The sequence below is a fragment of the Parasteatoda tepidariorum genome, chromosome 9 (assembly GCF_982258835.1).
Source record: "Parasteatoda tepidariorum strain Cologne lab strain chromosome 9, Ptep-v5.0, whole genome shotgun sequence".
In the NCBI taxonomy this organism is placed as follows: domain Eukaryota; kingdom Metazoa; phylum Arthropoda; class Arachnida; order Araneae; family Theridiidae; genus Parasteatoda; species Parasteatoda tepidariorum.
This window is the reverse complement of record NC_141763.1, coordinates 69,051,557-69,077,733: the sequence shown is the minus strand read 5'-3', so window position 1 is coordinate 69,077,733 and position 26,177 is coordinate 69,051,557. Positions and strand designations below refer to the sequence as shown.

Genomic DNA, 26,177 nt, shown 5'->3' with positions numbered 1-26,177 from the left:
TTCAATTACATAACACATCCGGTTTCACGCAATTTACTTGCTTACATAAAAATGAACATAGATAATTTCTCCAACAAAAGTTATTTATTTAAGTTTTTGTTCTGAACTGCGTTGAAAAAAGAATACATATTCTCTTAAAATCAATCACTAAGCCGTTTAAATTATTTCTCAGTAACTAACCGATGAAATATTTTTCAAAGATAATAATAAAAAAATTCTACTGTGTTTCTGATAAACTTTTATTCACTCGTTATTTTATTAAAATGTATTACTGGAAAAAGAGTTGGATAAAAAAAATTAATTGTTCATTTTTTTTTCTTTTCAAAATGGTCTAATAAAAGAAATACACATAAACTTTTTAAATTTCAAATATTATAACTAGTTGAATATCTGGTCTTCGAAAAAAAATAAATTACTCTGGGGAATATTTTTTTTCCTGTGTGTGAGATTTTTTTTAACGAATCTTGATTATTTTACGCCGATAATTTTAAATCTGCAATCGCTTTCTCTCTTCAAGCTCCAGATTCTTTTTAATGACACTTTTAATCTATTTTTTTTCTTCAAAAATGTAGCTTTCGTTGCAGAACTATTTTCAGATTCGAAGTCCCCAACCATGAATTTGGCAAGATCAAGTATTAGGGGGACTGGAAAGTAATGTCGTTTTGATGAATTTGATATTTGTCATCAAGATTTTATTTTTAATCAGTTATGCATTCACCCTCGTTGGAAACAACCTTTCAATGACAGATCGAAAATTAATCGAAATGGATAGAAAAAAAATGAATTGGTTTTTAAGACTAATGAATATTTAATGCCCCGAAACGACATTACTTTCCAGTCCCCCTAATTATAAGTACTATAAATGCAACAAAGCATTTGTTCCCCAGTGTAATCAATAAACCGGTCTTGATCAACAATACGCAAACAGGCACAAAACTAGAAGATTTTTACCGACGAAATTAAACCTAAAAATAACTCAAATTTGTTTTTATTTGTTGGCCTTCCCGGTGACTTTACGTTATTAGATTAAACAAAACACATTTCTAGTGAGCTGAATTGTATGATTTGCAATGAATTGTATTATCATGAAATATTCCTCTATACTGTTTAAAAGTTTTGAGTACAACATGTTATTCGCTTAAGACAGTGTTTCCCAAACTTATTACTTTTGTGTACCCTTTCTAAATTTTTTGTAACGCTGTGTACCTCTAATAAAAATATGTATGTGTTGCTTACTATAAAAAAAAATTGCACAAAAGTTAGTATATATCAGTAAATTTAATAGATTTGCACACAAATATATCTTATTTTGAAATCATATTTTGATTTTGGAAGTTTTTTAATAATATTTTAAACTTAATTGACTTGGATTTTTTAATATTTTTCATTCCCCTACATCAGTGTTTCCCAAACTTATGACTTTTGTGTACCCTTTCTAAATTTTTGTTAAAGCTGTGCACCATTAATAAAAAAATGAATGTAATTTTTACTATAAAAAAATTCCACTAAAGTTAAAAATCACAATTGGCTGTTGACACCACTAATTATTAACTGTTAACTCTGCAAAAAATAGCCGATAGAAAAATACGTAATGGCTAGCTTTTATGGCTAGCTTTGTTTTTAAATAAAATTTTGTGAAATTTTCGTTTGTTTTAAGATACTTTGTATAAGAAAGCGTAGACCCGCTAAACTGTTCCCGTACCCCAGGGGCTACGCATACCACACTTTGTGAAACACTGGTTTAGGATGTTAAATAAAATTAAACTGACCTATTTAGTCTAAATTCTAATTTAAAAATATTTACATTTGGAAACTTTTTTTTTCCTTTTTCAATTTTTCAAGATTATCGTAACTCTCGATTGATTGCTCGGTCATGCTAAAAGGATCTAAAATTTTTCAACAATCCTTTTAAACCTTTTGAAGATGAGGCACATATTAAAAAAAATCGTGACATTTACAAACCTTTTAAAGCGAGCTTTTTGTTAAAAATTACCGACTTAAAGTGCAACTTGTTTAGTCAACTGTGACAATATCGAATCTAATATGTTATCTTTGAAAAGATGTACTTCCTTATTGCAGATTCGGCCTCTTTCATATAAATTTCAAGGTCGAAATTATGCCGAAAAAATTCTCCCAGGAGGTACATATTATGAATTCATAAGTGACAAAGTGTGCTGCACGTTATGGAGGTTGTACTTTCATGGTCTGCGCCATGGACTAATTTAGCGGAACTCTATGCGACTAAATTTTATTTCCTGTTTGCGTGCATTGTTCAATTTGATTTGTTTTACCTGTGGCCCTATTAGATGACTAAATTTAAACTGTGTAACCACGATTTGATGGATGCTAATCCTGCAAAACAGGGTATATTTCTGAAACACGCCATACATTTTGATTACAGATGGAGGGAACGATTATTATGAAATATTTGATAGTTTAATTTCACAAATTAATTTAAAATTGACAGTTACATGTGAATGCCAGTTATTATTATTATTATTATTATTATTTATTTTAATGTGACACATTTTGTACGTATAGTAAACCCATTTTAATATTTACGATTTCGTTTGTAAAAAAACTATGAGATTTCATACATTGGTGACTCATGATCTAAAATTTGAATAAAGCCCTTAATACAGGACGTTCTGTAATGAACGTTTTTCATGTGTATTTATAAAATCATTGGCAAAAAGGAAGTAAAAAACGTAACTAATATGGGTCACAAATTAATCTTAAAGCCTACGAAAAATAAGCCTTTTATACAGGATGTTCCGTATTGGACGCTTTTAATATATGTGTCTCAGATCCATGTATAAAATGAGGTAAAAAACATACTGAATAGCGGGTGCACATTAATATTTAAGCCTAGAAAAAAAAGCCCTTTATACAGGACGTTCGGTGATGAACGTTTTTAATATATTTTTCTCCGATCTTTGTCAAAAATGAAGTAAAGAACATTAATATTTAAGCCTAGAAAAAATAAGTCCTTTATACAGGATGTTCCGTAATGAACGTTTTTAATATATTTTTCTCAGATCTTTGTCAAAAATGAAGTAAAAAAAAACATACGGAATATTGGGCGTACATTAATATTTAAGCCTAGAAAAAATAAGTCCTTTATACAGGATGTTCCGTAATGAACGTTTTTAATATATTTTTCTCAGATCTTTGTCACAAATAAAGTAAAAAAAACATACGGAATATTGGGCGTACATTAATATTTAAGCCTAGAAAAAATAAGTCCTTTATACAGGATGTTTCGTAATGAACGTTTTTAATATATTTTTCTCAGATCTTTGTCAAAAATGAAGTAAAAAAACATGCGGAATATAGAACACATATTAATATTTTATCCAGAAAAAATAAGCCCTTAATACAGAATGTTCCGTAATGAACATTTTTTAATATTCTCAGATCCTTGTCGAAAACGAACGCATTATATATGTTACGTACGCAAATTAATATTTAAGCTTAGAAAACGAATCTTAACGAGTAAGCTAATAATAAAGCGTCACAATCTGCTTGATTGCTAGGCAGATCTAAGAAAAGATGAAAGGCGATTATTAAAATCTTTCAGACTTCATCGGGCCACCTGACTGTTTAGAGTTGTTTTAATTTCCCTTCCTCAATAGTGATTTGCCTTATCCTTATAACATTATTGTTTGTATCTTCCCTTAAAAATGAATTTGTGGTCCCCTACTATGTATAGTTAAGAAGGATTTTAAGTAAATAAATATATAGGAGATGGGATTACTGAACATTCTGTATATTATATGATGGAGAAGTGATCACTTTAAGGTGTAGTGAGTTTTTTGCAGACCTTATTAAATAAAGTAATTAAAATACGCAGAAAAAGTAAGTTCATTTGATAACGTTCTTATTTCTATAGTAGTTTTAAAAATTTTGTATTAATTCGCATGATGAAAGCTACAAAGATAAAAATCTACATGGCAAAGTTAAACATGACAACAAAACCCACATGAGCTAGTCATACTATGTAACAATGCAAGGTTTTAATATAATGTTGACTTTTAGTACCTTTAATTCCTATGAAGGAATGTATTGACTTACTGAACTTCACGAAGAATATAAACTGTGAACTTTCAGCTTTTGATTAACTATGTGAGCAATTTTTGGTATCATGAACTCAAGCTATTTATTAGATTGTTTTATCTCTTTTAACTATGTAAGTTTAACATACTTATTTCTTATCAATTGGCTGCCTTGTCCCGGTAGGTGCCTGCACCTTCTCTCCTGAAGGTCTGTCATAGCGAAGAGTCCTAAATTTACCCTGAATATTCATTTTTACTCGAAGGGGGTGACGAGGGAGTTATAACTTGTCTACAGTAAGAACTCCCCCCGTCGCAAAGTCTGAGGCTGTCTACAGGCTAACGCAACAGACAAGAAAAGAAAAGAAAAAAAGATTCCCTTTATTTTGCTGACCCTAGTCAGACCTGCCCTAAGCAATGACCTCACACCCTTACTTGAAATAGTTATACCTCATTACCATAGTCGTCACCATGAGTTCAGACGAATAACTAGGGGAATTCTTACTCTAGACAAACTATACATCTTATGTTACACATACAAGTAAATAAATAAATATATCGAATCGATTAAAAATGCATATTTAATCACAGAGGCTAAAATAATACAAATTAAGTTGTTGTTGTCGTTAATTTACGTCGCACTAGAGCTGCACAATGGGCTATTGGCGACGGTCTGGGAAACATCCCGGAGGATGATCCGAAGACATGCCATCACAATTTTGATCCTCTGCGGAGGGGGTGGCACCCCCGCTTCGGTAGCCCGACGACCTGCGCGCGAAGCCGAGCACTTTACGGTAGCACAGTTTAACGAGGACCAATACCGCACACCCTCGATCCCTACGCAGACTGATCCAAGTGGTCGCCCACCCGCACACTGACCGTAGCCAGTGATGCTTGACTTCGGTGATCTGCTGGGAACCGTGTCTTAACGATCAGTCCACTGCGGGACAATACAAATTAATAATAAATATTATGTATATTAAGTAATTATTAAACAATAAAGTAAATACTTATTCTTTATGATATTTGCAGAATTTGTATTTTAATTTATGATTTTTTTTTAATCAGTTCACTCTTCAAATACCATGTTTAAAATTCAAAGTCAGTCATCCGAACATTATTGACTTAAACAACTGATAACAACTTTGTATAGCCATTTTTCTTCCTCATCACTAAAACGATTATAACAATTATTAAAATGATTGACAATATCTGAAGCTACTTCACGAGCTATTAAGATACTCAGTATATATCTTTCCTTTTTGTCAGTCATAAACTACGGGAAACTTTAACCCCAGCAAAAGACAGGAAATGTTTATACTCTGTTTTATCCCTATAACTTCTCTCTATGATAACATAAATTACCACATAAACAGCAAACATATATGTATTCAAATTGCACATAATAGTTTCAGCGATCCTATACTTCATGAAATAATACATCACGATTTTCTTATTTGCAGAATCTGTCTCATCTAGATGCATCGCACAACGATCTGGATGGGATCGATGCATCGAAATTGCAGAAGCTGGAGACGCTGATAGCTGACCATAATGCCCTGAAAGCGCTGAACCTCAACGGAGCTAAACTGCGACTGCTGAAAGTCAACGGAAACGGTATGGTGAACAAGACTTGGTGATGTCTTTTTTAGATTATACGACCATTTTGTTTCCGATGTCTTGGAATAGATAAGGTATTTAGTTATTACCTCGGAAGAGTTTGTGAGAAGTTTAATTTATACGTAACAATACGAATTGATTTTGTATGGATATATCGCGTTTGTTTATTTTACTTAATATCGTTTTTGAGATATTGTTGTTATTTATGAGTTCTTTCAAACTATCCGTTCGATCACGTGACATGAAATGAACTATTTGGGGTAATATGATGATAAGCCACATTCTCGAGGTTTTTTTTATTTATTTATTTATTTATTTTTTTTATTATTTTTTTTTTAAGAGAGAAAGCTGCTGAAAGTCAACGGAAACGGCATTGTGAGCGAGACTGGTGTCTTTTTCAGATTTTAACCAATACGATTATTGATATCAGAAAATAAGCAACACGATGTAGGCAATAATATATTTCTGTTGATATCTAGTGAAAATTGCAGAAACTTGTCATGTACTTTTCCTGTTAATATAAAAGAATAATTTGATGTAAAAATGTTTCTTTTGGAAAAGAAAATGTGGTTTATCACTATATTGCCCCAAGCCCTTCAAATATCTTTGATGGTAAGTGGGCAATTTTGGATTTAAGATTTTTGTGATTTTAATTTTCCGAAATTAAATACAAAAATGAAGGGTTTACGAAGTTTAAGATTGAGGAGAAACGTGAACCGAAGTTTTTTGACTAAGATCATAGACAGCTCGCAGGAACCTTCAATCATTTCTTCCATGAAACTACATTGGCAACTTTGTCAATTGAAATCCGAGCCAAGTAGACTGCGGGATTCGAATGACCCCAATGTGAAGATCCTGGTTCAAATCCCAACGATGACTGACCAGTTCGTATAAAGAGCTCCCATTTCGTCCTGAAAAGTATAAGGCGTTAGAAACATCTTGAATTCTTGTTGACCGTCTGAGGCTTTAGTGGTTTGTATGGTACCTAAACAATCGAGTGCTAATAAACCTATTTATTTGTAGTTTTTTTTTTTATAACAATAAACCTTTTTCTAAATATTGCCATCAATAAATCGTTGTGAAAGCTTTTTTTTTTTTCATTTTAAGTGTTGTGTTGTAATGATTTTCTGTAAAAAATACTTACTTATAATTGTTTTTCACCTTTGTAGAATTGGATGAAATAGTCTGCAAATTAGCTCCTTTGCAGTTAGAGCATTTAGATATTTCTCTGTAAGTACTTGTTTAATAGATTGTTTAAATTTTGTTTCTAAAACCTAAAATTGATAGATGAAACAACAGCGATAGCATATTTTAACTATGTAATTAATTAAAACTAGTTCATTTTTATTTATTAAATTTTTCATTGTTAACAGACACTTCTTCTCTCAATATCAGAAAAATATCACTAGGGAAAATACTGTATAATAGGAAGCAAGTTTAATCTTACAATGCATAGAGAAAACTACAGGGGGATTATAAATAACTTATACCGATAATTAACCGACTTACACTGCAGAGCATACCGTTGGAGAGAACGGAATAAAATTTTGTAGATAGGTATTATGATCAATGCGCTCTAGAGTAAAGTGACCACATTTTTATTGAAACAAAGCGGGACAAATGGGATGAAATGAGAATTACAATTTAGTCAAACTTTCAACACGCACAATATATATATAAAAATACGAATAAATGTTTAAAAATCAACTGGACTATCAACTGGAAGTAAGTCAGATGCTGTTTGAATAGTATAGGTATAGAATGTGCGTTGCACAACCTACTCCAATATTTTTTTGCTTCAAATGTTCGTTAAGTTTCGTAAAAACGTTATTGATGCCTCTTCTAGCTTTTCCTCCAAAATTTACGTTAGTGTTATCAGCACAATGGGCAATAATTTTATTGTTTAAATTATTCTTTTTTAAAATAGTACTTAATAAATCAAAAATTATTTGTGAAGTTTCATCAGGCAATGAAACAAAATCTAATATTCTAATTTTAATTCCTGTTTCTGGATCAAAAAATCTAACACCTGTGGGAAATAATTTTAAATCTTTGTGGTTGGAAGCAACAGAATATATGGACATAAATGCGCATTTTTCTAATTCTTTCTACAATTGTGAAAACGAATATGGTGAAAAAACATTACAAATAATTGCTTCGGTTTTTGTCCTTGCACATGCATATTTTTTGTCGTATAACGTTTTGATCACTTGCGACGTACAATCCATTGATCTAAAACTTTGATTGTGGTTTATGGTGCGGAAAGCAAATAGCCCTTCCGCTAATGCTAGCTGTTTTTCCGTGTTGCTAAAGCTAAGCACTGCGAAAAAACTGTTCCATTTTATATGAGGAAGCGACATTATTAAAAAATCTTTTGTGCCTCTTTATCGCTAGATGCTTAGTAATATCGTTTTTTTCACCATGTGAGACCGAAAATTCAGCATTGCGTTTATCACACAGTACCATATAGTCTATTTTGGTACTTTTAATAAATGGAAATTCTCTGCTTAGCTCTTCATTAAATTTGCATCCTCTTTTTTTACTCATCTTTTATTTTGTGGGTAAATACTGGAAATAAATAAAAAAATTATTACAAAGGCTAAAAAAGAGTATTAAATTTTACCTTATTGACCGTTACTTTGTGGCGACTATTGCTCAACCTTTGTCAATCAAATAATGAGTCAAACCGAACGTCAAATTGAGAACAACAAACCGCACTGTCTAACGGCAGTCCGCACTTATCTGAATTAAGCCGAGACGTAAAGACAATGATAGCACACCACCGAGTAAATCTAACTTGGTACATTGCCTAATTTAGTTTACTCTGCACGCATTTTATGTGTTTTTTATGTATTTTTTATTTCTTTATATTCACCATAATACTTAATAAATAATAGGAATATATTTTTACAGTACATTTAAAATAAGAAATGAAGATATTTTCTAAAAAGCGGGACATTTTTAAAAATCGGCGGGACGCAGGACAGTCCACCAAAAAGCGGGACTGTCCTGCCAAAATCGGGACGTGTGGTCACTTTTCCCTAGAGTGATGTTAAAAATGATTGCATAGCTCCCACAGTTACAGTGACAAAATTTCGAGAAACACCCATTCTTATTGATCGAAACTTAGTCCTTACAGTTAACCTAAAATGAAGTTAGATACTTAGACGATATTTTTAGTACAAGAAATTACGGCACTAAGCTTTTAATATTAAGCTTTTAAATTACGACACTAAGCTTAATAACATTAATCCTTTGTTAATAATGCTGTGCATTTATTCGATTCATGCTTAATACTTTATTAATAATACGTATTAATTCTTTGTTACTAATATTTTACTCTAAAATAAAAGTTTTGATGCATTATACACTATTAAAATTTTCATTCTAAAATTATGGTTAAATAACTGGCAGCTGTCTGTCCATCCGATTAACCGTAAAGTTTACGGTAAAGAACACTTTTTTCCTTTATGGATTTGAAACCATTTACAAAAAGTGTGGTTATAAAACCATGAATACAAAACTATACGGTTTCTTAACCATTTACAACTAGCATTTTTCAAAAACGTAAAAAAAAAAAAAAAAAAAATTATTATCTAACTAGACACAGGAGCTCGGTTTTTCGTAAGGTAATGGTCATTAGAGAGTGCCGGACACTGGAAATTCTTCATGTGGTGAAGGGAATGGAGGAAATATTGTGGTGTCAACACTAGGACTCGAACTCCAGTTCAGCCGATCATGAGATTGACAGATAAGCCAGCTCGGCTATGATATGTACGCCATTCCATGAGAACTAAGTAGCTTCATTAGGTGGTTCTAATTGGAGCGAGGAAATTCTGGTTGTTTAACCTTATTAGGTGAAAACAGTTAATAAACAGTTTTTCTCAAAATTAACAGTTTGGTTGCCATTTAATTTATGGTTATTTGACTGTTTTGGATTAAATATGGTAAAATAATCATTCAATAAATTGTTATTTGACCATTTTTTCCGAGAAATTTCTAACAGTTTTGGGTATAATGTTGTTAATGGTATATTTTGACGAACTAATAATACATTCACATGTTTTAATCGATTGCAATAAAACAAAAATCGTTTGGACATATACTAGTTTCATTTGATCATGTAATTTGTAGACTAAAACATGCAAAAACTTTGAAAATTTCGATCTCTACTTGGTGGTTAAACTTTCAAAACATATATCCGAGCAGAATTAGGGCAGTGAATCTGCAGCACTATCTTCACAGATCCTAATTTATCTTCAACCTCAGCGCAGTCAGATTATTGTTGTAAAATTTCAGCTTAATCAGACAGGCATGCAGCAAAATTTGCAAATGAAAATTATAATAAAATTATACATAAAAACTTTATGATGTTTAAAGTAGAATTTTATACATTGATGGTAAAAAATGAATCTCTTTATAGTAAAGTCTGTAATCAAGTAACAGAGAAAAAAAAACTCTTTACATTTTGTTCTTTGTTGCATTCTCTCAATCCAGATTTTTAATTTTTATTAAAAACAAATTTAGAAATGTTTTAAAAAGGAGATTCAGCAATTTTACTCATTTGTTTGCTTGCTTAAAAAAAACTTAGATGAAAAGTAATCTTTCAAATTTTATAATAATCTACAGATGCTATAATAATCTGCCATATTGGATAGTTTCTGCTATCGGGGTACATATGTATAGAAAAATTTTATAAATAAAATAATAAATGAAATTGAGATGGGTATAGATGATCTCGTTACAGTTATTTTTAAGATGATATTATAAGATGATATTTTTAATACACTAAATATAGTTACTTAAGAATTAAATTTAACTTTTATTAATTACTTATGTTTGAAGTATATGATCTCTATACAGTTAAATGAAAAGATACAATTTCTTAATCCCCATAATAAAGTTAAAGTATTAATTAATATATTTATTTCTATTGTCTTTGAGCAGCATTGTTTTAATGTATTATAATTAATTACATCTTTAAAACATTATTTCTCATTTCCTAATGCGTTGATATTAATATGTGATTAAATCTAAACCATTATTAAATTATGCGACAAATAATTAATGATTCTGTCCTCAGATGTTTCATTGCTTATTAAGCATGCCTACACATTTATCATTTATTTGACTGTTACTAATTCCTGTGTCACGAATTTATTGTGACATGACAGTTTTAATCCCTTCAGTGAAATATGAGCTTTTATCTTATTGCAAAAAGGAGCATAAATTTTGATTGTAATGTCCAATAAACTTTATGTTATCAATTGCCATTTTAATTCCAGCTTATTATTTGACAATGTAATTGTCATTCTATTGTAAGGTCAATTCGGATTCTTTTATACTTTGTAAGATTATTGTTTTGTGTAATTACTTTTTAATGGCATTTGAGATGTATTAAGAAGTGTTGTGAAAGGGATTCAATATGCTTCAGTTATTTACTTTGTATTTCATTTGTTGTTATGAAATGTTGGTTCTAATGGATATAAAATCTTCATTCTTTTTATGCTGAGTGTATTGTTATTTTAGTTGCGCTTTCTATCACAATCTAGTATTGTGATATTTTATTCTATTTTATAAAAGGAAAATACTTGGGAAAGTTTTGGATTTGATCATGAAAAAGCTAAATTCATTGAGTCTTAAGATTTTAACGCATTTTAAATACTTGCTTCTTGAAAATGCCGAGTTAATGTGCTTGTGAAATTACATAAAAAGCGAAATAAAGATTTAGTTTTTTTTTGTTCTAAATAATAACAATTAAAATTTCTTGTCTCTTAAATATTGAACTGTGAATCATGTTTACTTATTAATTCAAAAATCATTAATTAATGTTTGTTAGCAAAAGATTAAATATTTATCAATAAAAGTAAAATGCTTTTTTTTTATAAAACAACCCTTACTTTATTGTCGTATAATTCCTTAAACAATAGTCCAAAAACTCACAACATAGTGCCAAAAAACTCGAGGCCTTTCATAGGTTAGTTTAGAATCCAATGTTATTCAATTTGCCGAAACAAGTATAAAATTGGCTAGTAATATTTGGCGCAGACAAGGGTCGCCAAGGAAAACGAGAAATTTTGAAGATACATTTTTTTTACAAATAAACGTTGGGGGAAAATGTACATATTTACAGTATGCCATTTATGTTTTCATAATGAAATGTCAAGTTTTGTCTCTTGACTTCTTAAAAAACACAAGAAAGATGTGCTACTCCAAGCATTTCAAAGTTTTCATTACATATTATTAGAATGTGGACGCGGACAAAGAAAACATCTTTCCTATGTCATCTTTAAGAAGTAGAAAGTTAAGGACAAGAAAACATAAGAACACATATGCCATAAATGGCATACTGTATACATATGCATTAAAAAATGTTTTTTTCCTACACTTATTGGTGCAATTTACGTTATTTCAAAATTTCCAGTTTCTCTGTGCTACTCAGCATTTCTGATTAATTTGTCCAGATGATTTCCCTAACATCATACGATGATATGATAATGCAGGTGTCAAAATTGTTCGAAAATTTTCATTTTTGATAGCGTGCCCAAAAGATATTGTTTTTCTTTTTTTTTATGATTAATATTTGATACAGTACTGTAATGAAGTAATTTTTCAAACAATGTAAAAAAATACTTGAAAAACAGTTTGATAAAATATTTAAGGAACTAAAACATGTTATTATTGAAATTATTGAGCTTTTACATAAAACGATGTGTTCATGAAGTAGAGTATTTTATTGGATTCGTTTCACTTAGAACATTAAGTTATATATTATTCATAACAATTGCGAACTCTTTATTTTGGTAGAAATAATTTTCGCCTGTTGCCGGAGTGGATATGCGAAGCTAAATCTTTGCGAAACCTATTCGCAGAGCAAAATCGGCTTTCAGACGTTCCTGGCGAGTAAGTTGAATTGCTATTCTATTTCTTATATGATGTTCATGTAATATGATAAATGTATATAATAGTTTTGTGGATGAAAGGTATAAGTGACATTTTAGTAAATTTAAATAAATTACCTTTAAAGGCCTTTCCTGGAAATAAAGATAATGCTTTTCTAAGACCGTTCGATGACTTTCAATTGACAAAATCAATGGAACCCTTAAACTCATTTAAACTGTTCGCGTCATATCTTTCTCTTTATAATCGTTTAACCCTTTGACACGAATGGGACATTGGTGTCACTTTTACATATTTTTTTCTGACACTCTCATTAAAAGTAAAAAATATATTTTGGTACTTTTTAATCATAAAAAAAAAGTCCAATAGTTTCTAAAAAAATCTCTTAGTTTATAGAAATTTCGCACTAAATTATAAAATCTGGATAAATATAAAATATAAAATCCGTACTAAAATATAAAAGCAATATTGGTATTAAAATGCGAAATCTTTTGTACTGAAATATAAAATCAATATTTGTACTAAAATATAAAAGCAATATTTGTGCTAAAATATAAAATCAATATTTGTACTAAAATATAAAATCAATATTTGTACTAAAATATAAAAGCAATATTGGTATTGAAATACGAATTCTTTTCTACTAAAATATAAAAGCAATATTTGTACGAAAATATAAAATCCGAAAAAAGGAGTTTTAAAATTATTTTTTCAATCATATCAAACAATTTATCAATAATTGATTTTGTAAATTTAAGAAATTTCTGATTACTAAATGATAATTAATTCTTAGATCTAAACTCTTGCAAATAATTGTAAATTTAAGAAATTATTGTTTGGAAGTGAGCCGTGTTTGGAAGACTTTAACGCAGAAAAAGACACCAGTGTTTCATATTGTATTACCCTAAATTATTAAAGTGCTAAGAATATTATTTTGACTTTATTTAATACAAAATAATGAAAAAAGTGTGATAGATATGTTTAATAGAAATTACACATCAAAGGCTTATTACACTACTGAAATTTAAAGAGTATTGTATAATTAAGTATGACTGAAAAATTTTTTCCAGGAACATTTTTTGTTTTTTGAAAAAATATCGTATGGATTTTTCTTCCACAAAGCTATTCAACTGTTATGAGAGAAAATAATTAAAACTCAATTAAATATATATATTCTTTTTTTTCATTACTTTGTGTTTGAAAGTTTTTATGCTATAAATGAGTTGTATGCTGATTGTATCAGTTTTATGTTATTTATCACGGAAGTGCAGTGAGCCTAAAAAAAGTACAAAGTTATCACTTAAAAGAACTTTTATTCTAATGATCAGAAATTCACAAACTAAGAGTCGTTCTTAATGGTAAAAACAAGAAACCTTCAATAAGCTGATTAATTAATGCTAACAATTAATAAAGTTAGGGAATCCGACAAAATAAAGTAATATCTATTAATAGACTTTTGTAGTAACGAATTCTGATTCTTGATTATTAAATTATGAGGGACATAGCATTATTTCAATCTCGAAAATATATTCCGACGATAGTTAGCGACTATGGCCCATTGGAGAGCATTTAAAGGCCTTTAACATCTTTTTTCTTTCTTTTTTGTAATATTTGATGTGAATTGCAAACTTTATGTACGCAATTACAAACTTCCTTTATCCTAAAATTCATTTTTTTTAAAAATATATAGTTTTTAATAACTACTTACTATTTTTTTAATAATGATCAAACAACTTTAAATTGTAAAGTATACAGATTTTTACTTAAATTTAAACTTAGTAATTTTAAACGAAAAAAGAAAAAATTGTGCGAAATTTCGTCGAATAATTTGGCATCGATAATATTTTTCTTTTGTAAAAAAAAAAAAAAAAAAAAAAAAAAAAAAAAAAAAAAATTATATTTATTTCTTAAAATCAAAGGAAACTACGTATCATTTGTTGATTGTATAGTTATTTGAATATTCTGATAGAACTGTTTTTTTTTTTCAGGTTGTTTAGGTTCTTCAGCCTCGTTAATTTAAAATTAAATCATAATTATCTAACTAATCTTCCCAGTTTATCTGTACAGTGCCATATTAAGCTCCTTTGTTTACAGTTCAACCAACTTTGCAAATTACCAGAAAACTTCTTTTGGGCATTTCCTTGGTAAGATTTAATTTTACAATGTATAAGTTAGTTACTAAAAATGAAGTTGATTTTGATAAAGTTCACGCGCCTTTTACAAAGAAAACAGTGAATGCCATTACCTTTTTCGAATTGAGAAATAAAGCAAAAAGAAGTTATTACCACCTTCTTAGAATAAAATAACGTTCCCTAGGTAAGGATCGACCTCACAACGATGGCATCGCCCACAAGTACTGACGTATAAGTACCGTGCACTAACAAAGTGCGTCACAGGGCACCGTGCATGAGTTACTATTAAATAAATAATAAGAAAAACTTAATTTGTATTATTTTATATTAAAAGACGGATCGCGTTCTGAAAAGTGTTACAAAAGCTTATAAAATGCTTAAATTAGATACTAAGAAATTAATTTGCTTTTAACCTGTTCAGTTATTCATGCTCCTTTTAAAAAAGAAACAGTGAACTACAAGTTACACCACAGGATTAAATGAAAATTTTAATATTGAATAACTGAAAGATAGATAGGTATTTTATTTACGTCGCACTAGAACTGCACAATGGGCTATTAGCGACGCTCTGGGAAAGATTCATGAGGATGATCCAAATACGTGCCATCGCAATTTTGATCCTCTGCAGAGAGGATGACTTCCCTGATTTGGAAGCCTGACGACCTGCGCAAAAAGTCGAGTGCTTTACGGCAGAATAGTTTAACGAGCGCCGATACCATGCTTCCTCGGTTCCTACGCAGACTGATCAAAGTGGTCATCCACCCGTTTACTGACAGCAGCCAGTGATGCTTGACTTTGGTTTTCTACTGGGAACCGTGTTTTTACAATCAGTCCACTGAGGGACACAAACCTCAGGACAGTGGCTGCTTATTTTTGTTGCGACGCCTCTTTATCCAGAATATAAAATATTTAATTTTCATTTCACACGAATTTGCCTTTCAGTTTCCAGAAAGTACCACCTTAAATTTAGAACCTCAAAATGGATGGGGAAAAGGCAGTAAACGGCCTAAGGCGACCAGATAAATTTTGATGATGATAAAGTGTCTAATTTCACCATATATTGTCTAATTCGTGTGTGCCTTAAATATTCTTAGAATTACTAAGAACTATTTATTGAATTATATTATATATTACTTTGAATTATACTGCGAATTATACTTAGACTTACTATATCAAAGTAAACTGTATTAAATAAACTGTGAGAACCAAACTAAATTTTTTTTTTATCTAAGGAATAAGAGCATCAGACTAATTTCTAAATCGTAATATGTAAAACGTCTTTATATTATTTATTTGTTTTGCTTGAGACATATTTTAAAACTATTTCTTTCTTTTTTAGTTTGGAAATTCTTAATTTATCCTATAATTCCTTGAAATCCATACCTCAATCCTACGGTACAATTCCCAGTTTGAAATCTCTGATCTTATCTGGAAATTCCTTAGAAGATTTAACGAGCCTGCAAATCCTACTTCAAAATTCTAGAATAGACAGTTTACATCTAGCTTATAGCAAGCTGAAAACTCTACCAGACAAGTAAATGAATTTACTTTTTCAAAAAAAATTGTTTAAGTCATAATGATCACCTTTGATCACCTTTGTAAGTTGACCATATGTCTAAGATGATTTCTATTACCAAGAACCGAATTTACCCTATATAATTCAAAAGGAGGAAAAAACTTAGTAATTCACCCCCTTGTCTATATTGTTTGTTGACCCCTAAAATAAATCAAATTTGTCTAGATATGTAGTCGAATTCTATTCAAAACCCTTCACTAGTTGACCAAAACAAAATATTAATCAGAAAAATTTCTTTGCTTTAATGTTATATATTAAAATTATAATTAAACCTCTTTAGTAATTTTCCCATATAAGAAAATATTATCGACTAATAGTTTTTAAATACGAGTATATTTTAAAATGCTAAAATAAATAAAATGATTAAAATATAAATGAAAGAATATAAATGACATAAAATTCCAACTGAACATGTTCTTCAGTGTTTGTATTTTAAGTAGTTTTTAATAGTAAATAACTGGCATGCGCTAACTGACAAAATTATGTATATTTGTTTTCGTAAACAAATCAGTTTGATAGTAAATATGCATAACGAATTTTAATTATTTCTGTAATTACCATATTCTCAAAATATCTGAAAAAAATATATTAATATTTGTTCAAAATATAAATATTTACTAACTTAAACTTTAAAATCATGTTAAAAAGATTTAATTGCGTTAATAATTATCTATACTAATATTAAATAACATAATGCATAACGTGATATAAGCATTATTTAAAAAAACAGTTACTTATTCCACCTGTATTTATAAGTTAACCACCTGTCTATGATGACCACTAAAGCAGTGCAAGTTGACAACTTGCGTAGGTTTCACTGCATTGAAACTCCATGTTTAAGCTTGTACGAAATAATGAATGTATATGATGAGATCTATCATAAGAACAGTATACAGGCTCCTTACGATAGCCCTAAATACACATTTTTATAACCCTGGTCAAAAATGAAATCTAAAAAGGAATACAAATAATGGGTCGTGAATTAATGATTAAGAAGGAAAATCAATAAATTAATAGTAAAGTGTTAATTATCCATATTAACGGTTAATTATCAATATTAACGGTTAATTATCCATATTAACGGTTAATTATCCGTATTAACGGTTAATTATCCATATTAACGGTTAATTATCCATAGTAAACTAATAAGGAGGCGAGTGTACAAAGTGTTTTAAGAAACAGAGAGGAGTTGGAGGATGTTCATTTTGAAAATTCTAAAGTTTCAACCGGCCATTAAACAGATTTTGGTTCCTTCTCGATAGTGATTTGTCAGATTTCGATAGTGTGTTTGTTTTTTCTCCACAGAAATATTATTTTGCGATCTTCATTGTGTATAGATGTATAGTGAACTTATTTATCAATTTTTTTTCCTTTTTGAATTTTGTTTTAAAGTTTTCAGTGAAAATATTTTCTTGTGAGAAAAATACAGATCGTATAACTGCTCTAAGTTTAGTGCAAGGATTTATCAAAATTTCAGAAAAAAAAATCAATATTTTGTAAAATTAATTTTGTGATACAGGTCTTTATATGATGCATATATTTATGCGTTATATAATTATGTGTTGGGTTACTAGTTTCGTACAGTGTGAAAAATAAAAAATAAACGGACCATGATTGACTTATGATTTAATGATCGGATCTTCACTTTCTAGGGCTCAAACGCAATTGCTTAAAAAGGGGGACTCAAATATGCTAATTTTTAAGTTATGAAATCAGACACAAAAAAGTACTTTCGAGAAAGCATACCTTTTATTCGATGGATTTGGATTTCTAAACCCAAAATATAAGGGTAGCCACAATCTGGTTAAAATGGTCCCAGTAGGTTGGTCAGCGAATTTAAAAAAATTTTGCATACAATTATATAATAAATAATTTTGAACCAAAAATAATTTTATGCAAAAAAAAACTTCTAATAAATATTTATGTATAGGAGGTTTACTTTCAAGAAGGTATTAAACACATTTCCTATCAAGTGATGGGTTTCGCTAGGGGGTGCAAACCTAATAATTGGAACCGACTAAAACTAAAAGCTCCTATTCGGTGTCATATGACTAACTTGAATACATATTTGTGTTAATAGGAAAATTATATTCATTTACCTGTAGCTACATCTAGAATTATGTTTTTATATTGTACTTTTTCATGTATTCTTTTATTATTTTTGTACAGAAAATTTTTTTTTGTTAAGTTTGATGAAAATATGCTTGTGGATAGATTATTTAATTATTTCTATATCATTGAAAATATTCTATAATTAATATATATATATATATAATTAATTAAGTTAAATCTGTTTCAGCTTCTTTGAATATCTACACGCTCTTCGATCTCTGTCATTATCAGGAAATGAAATCGAAACAATTTCTAGTCAAATAACCAAAATACCGAACTTGGAAAAGCTTTATCTACACTCAAATCTACTGACCTCAGTGCAAAAATTGACTGAATTCAGCAATCTACAGGTGAGTTAGGGAGAATTAGTAATTCAAAGTTGTAAGAGTAAAACATATATCACGTTAAAAAAATCGCGAACTTATTAAAAAAAAAGCGTTTTGCCGCAATTGTTTCATTACTTAAAGTCTTATTAGTTTACTTTTACTTTTTTTGCAACAACGAGCAAACAATAATTTAAGTTTTGGAAACCAGAAAAAATACGATTTCGTGGATTTTGACGATTACATGGAATCCTTGTTGAAAATGTAATAAAAAAACAAAACAAATTAATAGGTTGCAGGTAGCAAATTAATATTAAAAAAAAAGGAAATCAAGGCAGGTTGCAAATTTATTTGAAAAAAAAAAAAAATTAATCAAAATATGACGCATTGTTATTGAAGAAAGGGAGTGAAAACATAAAAATCGGCTTTATTACTTGCTGAAATTTGATGGTGTATTTCATAATAGCTTTCTCTCAGTTTCTTTTCTTGAATAAAACAGATTTTTATGTTTTTAATCTTGTCTTCCTTGTTAATTATTCGTCAGGTTCTTATAATATTTCCTTTTTTACTTTCATAAATATTAATTTACTTTCCGAATGCCCATAATGTTACTCATTTCTGAAATTGATCCTAAAAAATGTATCGCTTGATTTAAGTGGGGATCCCCTTGCTTACATATAAATTTTAAAAATATATACGTATATTAAAATAACTGACAATTTGTGACGCTGCATCTGAACCTTAAAACTATATGTTAAAATTATTTTGAATGAAATAAGATATAAAATAAAACGTTTAATTAATATTTTCACAGTTAATCACCATTTGTGAATCTCAAACCAGAGAAAAAATTTCAACTTTAAATAAAAAAGTACTTTGTATAGTTCTTTATATAAAAAAATACTTTATAGTATATTTCAACTTCAAATAGTTCCGATTTATTATTTTTTGCAACGTTTTACAACTAAACTAATAATTAAGTATTATAATTTTTACCTTTTCTATTTAGTTCAGGTTTAGAGGAAGAACTGAGAAAAACTATAACACTGCTTTCTGAAAAAACCTAAAAAACAATGTTTTCTAAGTAAGCGCTACTTGCAGCCTACAATATGGTGCAGTCTGAAGACAGATGCCCATACAAATATTGAAGTTGGAATTGTATAACATACAGAAGAAAACCTTATTTCTTAAGTTGAGTCAGAAGCTCCATCTGTAGATACACTTAGTAACTAATTTAAAATTTGAGGAGAATAAGTACTGTTTGGTTTCTTAAGCAATACACATCAAACATTAAAATTCTATGTTCTTCCATTGTTCTTAAATTGATTTCTTAAATCACAGGTAATTTTCAGTTGGTTTTAAAAGCATTTATGCATCTAAACCTCTTTACAGGTTCTTGATTTAGCTTGTAATCAAGTTCAGCAGTTGGAGCTGGCCACTATTGTGCCTAAAAATCTTACTTACCTTGATCTCTCTGCTAACTGCAATTTACAAATAGATCCTTCAGATTTCCAACACTTATGGTAAGTTGAATTTATTTATTTTTTTTAAGTTTAATACTGAAGTATGAAATGACACTTATCTATTATATTCATACTTCTATCAAGTTGGTTGAATTCTAGTTTAGATTTGATGATAGACGATTTTGTGAACTGAATATTTTAAAGCGATAATGTAAACTAATTGTTTTAAGCGATATTTTGAACTGAATACATATTAAAGTCAAGTTTAGGTTTTTTTCTTTAATTTTTTTTATTAAGTAATCTGAATTATATATTTTCAAATAATCGAAGTAAAACTCTACTTTATAATGCCTTTATGGACCAGTTCCTTATAAATCTACGCAGCATTTCTTTGCGATGCTTTAAATGCCCTTTCTTCATACACATTTATCTTTTTCGAATTGACGAACATTGTTTTTAAGTATAAATTAAAACAGATTAACCTTTTATTACATAAAAAAAAATATTTGCTGCTATTAAACTAAAATTATAAAACATAAACTAGAACTATAAAACTTTGAATTCGGATCATGAAACAGGATTTTGATTTTCCATTTTTCCATTAAAAAAAGTTCAAAAAAATACATGAAAGATGGTAAATTTAAACTTATAGAATGGAATGAATAATTCGCCGATTGCAATTGTCCGTGAGAAAAGGTTGAGTGCTCAGACAGTGTTACGTTGAAAGAAAAACTAACCCAAGTTTAATTCCAATTCTTTATTTACAAAATCATGATACTAAATTTGAAGTTTATACATTTACTAATTCCACTTTTTGCCTGAATCCTTGAGCAACTGCAGCAGGGGGAGGAGCTTGCACAACATACACTGCATCTCCAACTTGTTGGCTTGCAGTTCCAGGTTCATTACTTTTAACTACAGCCTTATATCCATCAGGTCCAGCTGTGTACTCGACAGTCCTGTAAACACCCAATGGATCCAAGTAGCCGTACTGGCCTCTCACCACACCATTGGCGTCAGAACTCTCTTGGCGATGTTGAGACATGCCTAGTCCGTCACCAAAATCATATCCAAACTCATACGGGCGTGGTATTTCTAATTGCTGAAGCACGGGTTGCGCCAAAGAATTGGCTCGTAGCAGAACTGGTCCCGCTATGGAAATGCTGATCGCTGACAAGAACACAAATAATGTTGAAAAGAAAAGCATTTCGATTACTAGATCTTTTTGGAATTATTTTTCTGGAGTAAGATGAGGATAATGAGTTGATTTCGAATGAATCGGTCGTCTTATATACGGAAAGAAAAGAATTTAAGCATTTTAGAATATGTCGCGTGCTAAAAACTTACTATCTAAAATATGACATTCTAGTGCAATAATGCGTAAACTCACGACTTATGTGAATATCTCCCGTCACGTGCATCCGGGCATTTGTCGTTCATAATTCGAGTGTATTTCAACAATTCTTCAAAGAATGAGTTAAGGAAATAAAATATTTGATAAACAGGATTTCTTTAAATGGATAGCATATTACGAAGTAGAGCAAAAAGTATTCTCTTAAATCATACACAACAGAAAAGTTTTTATTACACTTTTTTTTTTATTAAGATGGTTGATTCCTAACATAAAAACTAATAACGCAAAATAATTTGTTATCCAAACAAATGCCTTCGTTTATCACAATTTGTTTTCAGCTATGAAATTTTTAATGTTCAATGTTCGAAAATGTTTAGAAACTGAGCTTTTTTCTCAAATAAATTAGGTGATTAGGCTAAAAAGAATTGGAAAAAAGAAACATATTCGGGGATTTTTTTAAAAATTAGAAATCGGAATAAGTCAAAATTCTGAAGACTTTAATAATCATTTCAGCAAAAATGATGATTAAAAAAAAAAAAAAAAAAAAAAAAAAACAGTTGGACATTTTTTTTTTATGATGGAAGTTTTTCGTTTTGAAAAGTACAGTGCTGGAAAAAAGTATAAAGCGGAGCAAAGAATCGCCAAATATGAAACTTCCCTGTTATAGCTGAATAATGCAAATTTATTTTCTTTTTGCAAATGTAGAGCCTAATTGCTTGACTTGCCAATTTTATTTATATTCCGTACATTATTAAATATTCCATACATTATTAAAATCATGGCAAAATTTATATAATCTTTGAAAAACAACTTGGAAAAAATATAAAGTTGATACTAATCACGTCATTTTTAGTTTATTTTATAACCGTCGTTGAACAGCTGACCCAATTCAGGGTTTACGACTACCAATGTTCAACTCCGTATCCTTGTAATTTCGATCCCAATCCAGAAGACAAGAGAGCTCCTGGATCAGTACCCCAGAGGTATTGATTTGTTGTAGGAACCTGGAGGACTTTGTGACAACGATTTAACGTGCACCAGTCACCGTTTAGTACACGGAGATTCTTCGACCAGCTGGATTCGAATTCCCGTTCTCACAAACACGAGTCCAGTACCCTACCAACCAGTCTATCCCGACCCCTAATATCGTCATTGTCAGGTCTAAAGCATACGAGAAAGCGGTTTGATCCAGTACATGAAGAAAATCCAATGATCGGATAGTCATGTACTAGGGACTCAATCCTAATAATTCGAGGAGGTGACCTCAAATATGCTAATTAATTAATGCAGGTAATATTTTAAATTACGAAATCAGACACGAAAACGTACTTTCTCTGAATAAAGATTCCTTAAATACGACGAATTTGGATTTCAGACCATCAAAATATATTGGATAGTCGCAATCTAGTAAATATTGTTCCAATAGCTTAGTCAGGACTGCTTTTGGATCACTTAATGTAACTTTTCGTGTCTTTCGCCATATCTCGAGAATTGTTTTCAGCGAATTTAAAAATTTTCGCTTGCAGCTATAAAATTCTCGGTCATCCAAAGATAATTCCACGCAAAAAGTAATTTGTAATAACTGTTTATTATTTTGTAAGTAAAAAGTGTAAGTTATTTTATAAGTAATCCAAAAAATTTAAATTGTATGGCATAAACATTTTTAATTCAAAATTCCTTTATCCAAAAATAATTCCATGCAAAATTCCTGAGAAATCAAATTTTAAAAATGCGACTTTTTTTTTAAAATTCAGGTACTTAGGAACCTTTTGCTGACTTCACTCAAATTTTGTGTTTTGCCATGTAATGTTAAATTCTTTGAAATGACGTCAATAATTGTATACCTCACAATTCAAAAATTTTTCCAACTAGTATTAAATAAAATAGTAATAAATAACAAATATTTTCTAAAGGTTATTATTATTATTATTTATTATTATTTTCTTGCAGAGCATTATCTTTGAATGCTCAAATTTTATAATTGTGCGCAAAAAATATTTCAGTTCTCTTAAAAAGTTCTCAAGAACTTTTTACTAAAAGTACGGAAAATTAAAATTAACATTAAGGGGTCCAAACTTTTTATCGCTCGCCTGTCGAATCTATTGGGACTACTGATTGCGGCTACCCCCTATATTTCGGAGGTCAGAAATTCGAATCCGTGGAAAAAAACGTATAATAATTCAGAGAAAGTACATTGCTGTGGCTGATTTCGTAACATAACATATCGCCTGCATTAATTAATTAGCATATTTGAGGTCACCCCCAAACCATTACGATTGAATCCTAGAACGGGAAGATCCGATCATTATATCAAAAGTTATTTAGGGTGGTCCGTCTATATTTTTGCACATTGTACATAACATGAGCTTATTTGATTGAATAATTGACTTGTCATTTTTGATACATGTAGTTGCCAAAGGTCTGTGGCCGTTGTAGATGTGAATTGTGCCGGCCGACAAGCGCCACTCAAAGACAATATTTCCAAAGAAATGGAATCCAGTAGTCCATGGACTTTGGGATTTACGGAATCACACGATGGCAATACGCGGTAAATGTTATTATTTTATCAAAAATATATACATTGCTATTTGAAAAATATTGTTTAATAAATCATATTTTGTTTCATCTCGATAGAATATACATAGAATTTCAAAAAGATTCCTCAAATGTACGCCAGGAGGCTCTCATTGCACTGATGGAAGTGGACGACTTGAATGAAGTGGGACAATTGCGCAACGTTCTGCCAGAGCTACTCAGATCTGAACGAGAAGCAAAGGAAACATACCCACAGTTTATAAAAAATTCCCTCATGTCATGCGTCAGGTAATATTTTTCTCCTTCTTTTTTTTAAAAAAAGGTTTTATTTTTAAGCTTTATTATTTTTTGTATCTTTCATTAGGGATAGATTTTCCGTTATCAGGGATGGTTCCCTGGCAACAAAATTACTGCCAGAGAGATTGATTTTTGTAATCAGATCTGATTTGAATTCCAGGAATGGATTCTCCTTTATTATTAAATTTGAAGCTCGATATAACGACCCTCGTGATCGAAAAAAAAACGGACGTTATATTGGGAGGTCATTATATCTTGAGTGCACAAAAATAACGTAAATATTGACCCATGTCTAAAAAAATATTTTACAAATTTTTAACAAAACAATGCTTCATCTTAACAAGAATTTCGTAACTAACAGAAATATTGATGACATTTTGTTTCTCTACTAACATATTCGTTTAAGTACCCTTTAAAATGATGTTTCATGGGTAAAAAGTGAACTAAATATTATATGCTAGTTAGTGGATACCAATTTTACTAAATAATACACTTAATGATAACTGCAAAGACCATGTTTTAATTCGAAAATAAACCACAAAAGATGAAAAAGAGGGAATAAAATTTCCAAACAGGAAAAGTATGATTGAGGAACTTATCATAATCTTTGAAAAGAATGTGTGGCGTTTCTATCATTACATGTATTCAATTCTAATTCACTAGTATATATCTAATTCACTAGTATATATCTAATTTACTAGTATAGATCTAATTCACTAGTATAGATCTAATTCACTAGTACAGATCTAATTCACTAGTATAGATCTAATTCACTAGTATAGATCTAATTCACTAGTAAGACATGTTAACTCGATTCTATGCTGAAGTACCTTTAGATAGATTGTCATAGTCGGTAACATTCTCCCGTCATTGATGAATTGCGGACGTAATCAGAACACGCCTACCCCGACACACTCATTTTGATTTGAACACGCCTACTTTGATAGATGGTCCGTATTGAGCAATTAACTTGATAATTGTGACTAAGACATCACGCTGTTGCTACTCAGTCTCGACCACACACAACGTCAGTCTGCATACACCGACTGCTAATGGCAACACAGGAGCGACCACGACTGTGAACTCAATACAGCTCTCCCGATCAGCACTCAAGGTCCGGTGATATTAAGACAGCTCTCCCGGCTTCTCAAAAAACAGCAATGTATCAACTAGTGGTCATTCATCGAATTCGATCACCGATAAAATTCTAGTGGGGGAGTACTGTAACGTGTCTATCAACACAATTATTCAATTTTAATTCACTAGTATATTAAACACGTTAACTCAATTCTATGTTGGAGTACCTTTTCATAAATTAAAGTTGACATTGTCAATAACACTTCTACACAAATGTTAAACAGATTATGAATAACCATAAATTACGACCACCTAGGACTTAAGAAAAAAATTCGGGTGGTCATGCAGCTCTAACTTTATTCGACAGCGGTTAAAGATGTTTTACATTTATTGTGTCGAAACATTTAAATAAATGATGGCTTAAAAAATTTCTTTAAAACTTATTCTAAATCAAAAGAATAAATTTTGGTTGCTATATTGGAATGAACAGTTCAGTGCTAGTGCAGAACTTTCAATGGACGTTAAATTAACATTGCGTTTAAGGAACAGCAAATGAGGCTTTATGCATCTGCTGTTATAATGGAATGATCACTTTAATAGGATCTTACTAAAGAACGTTAGACTATATAATCCAAAGTGATTCTCTTTATAGAAAAGAGTAGCTGAAAGATCCTTGGTCTTTTTTTTTTTTTTTTTTTTTTTTTTGGAAGGGAGGGGGAGATTATATACCGTTAAT

The 26,177-nt window shown here is 30.1% G+C and overlaps 2 protein-coding genes across 2 annotated transcripts in view; one reads left to right on the top strand and one right to left on the bottom strand.

The window, feature by feature from the left end:
* Positions 1-26,177, top strand: part of Phlpp (PH domain leucine-rich repeat protein phosphatase) — a 58,708-nt gene that overhangs the window by 29,708 nt on the left and 2,823 nt on the right. The window contains exons 4-12 of the mRNA XM_043043284.3: positions 5,516-5,669; positions 6,842-6,902; positions 12,480-12,575; positions 14,561-14,716; positions 16,044-16,238; positions 18,580-18,742; positions 20,108-20,238; positions 23,943-24,080; positions 24,167-24,355. Of these exons, the coding sequence (XP_042899218.2) occupies positions 5,516-5,669; positions 6,842-6,902; positions 12,480-12,575; positions 14,561-14,716; positions 16,044-16,238; positions 18,580-18,742; positions 20,108-20,238; positions 23,943-24,080; positions 24,167-24,355 (1,283 nt within the window). The remainder of the gene's footprint in view (positions 1-5,515; positions 5,670-6,841; positions 6,903-12,479; positions 12,576-14,560; positions 14,717-16,043; positions 16,239-18,579; positions 18,743-20,107; positions 20,239-23,942; positions 24,081-24,166; positions 24,356-26,177) is intronic.
* Positions 20,573-22,078, bottom strand: LOC107437236 (cuticle protein 10.9-like). Its single transcript, XM_016049165.4, has one exon. It carries the CDS (start codon positions 21,383-21,385, stop codon positions 20,969-20,971), a length of 417 nt encoding a protein of 138 aa, XP_015904651.3. The 5' UTR covers positions 21,386-22,078; the 3' UTR covers positions 20,573-20,968.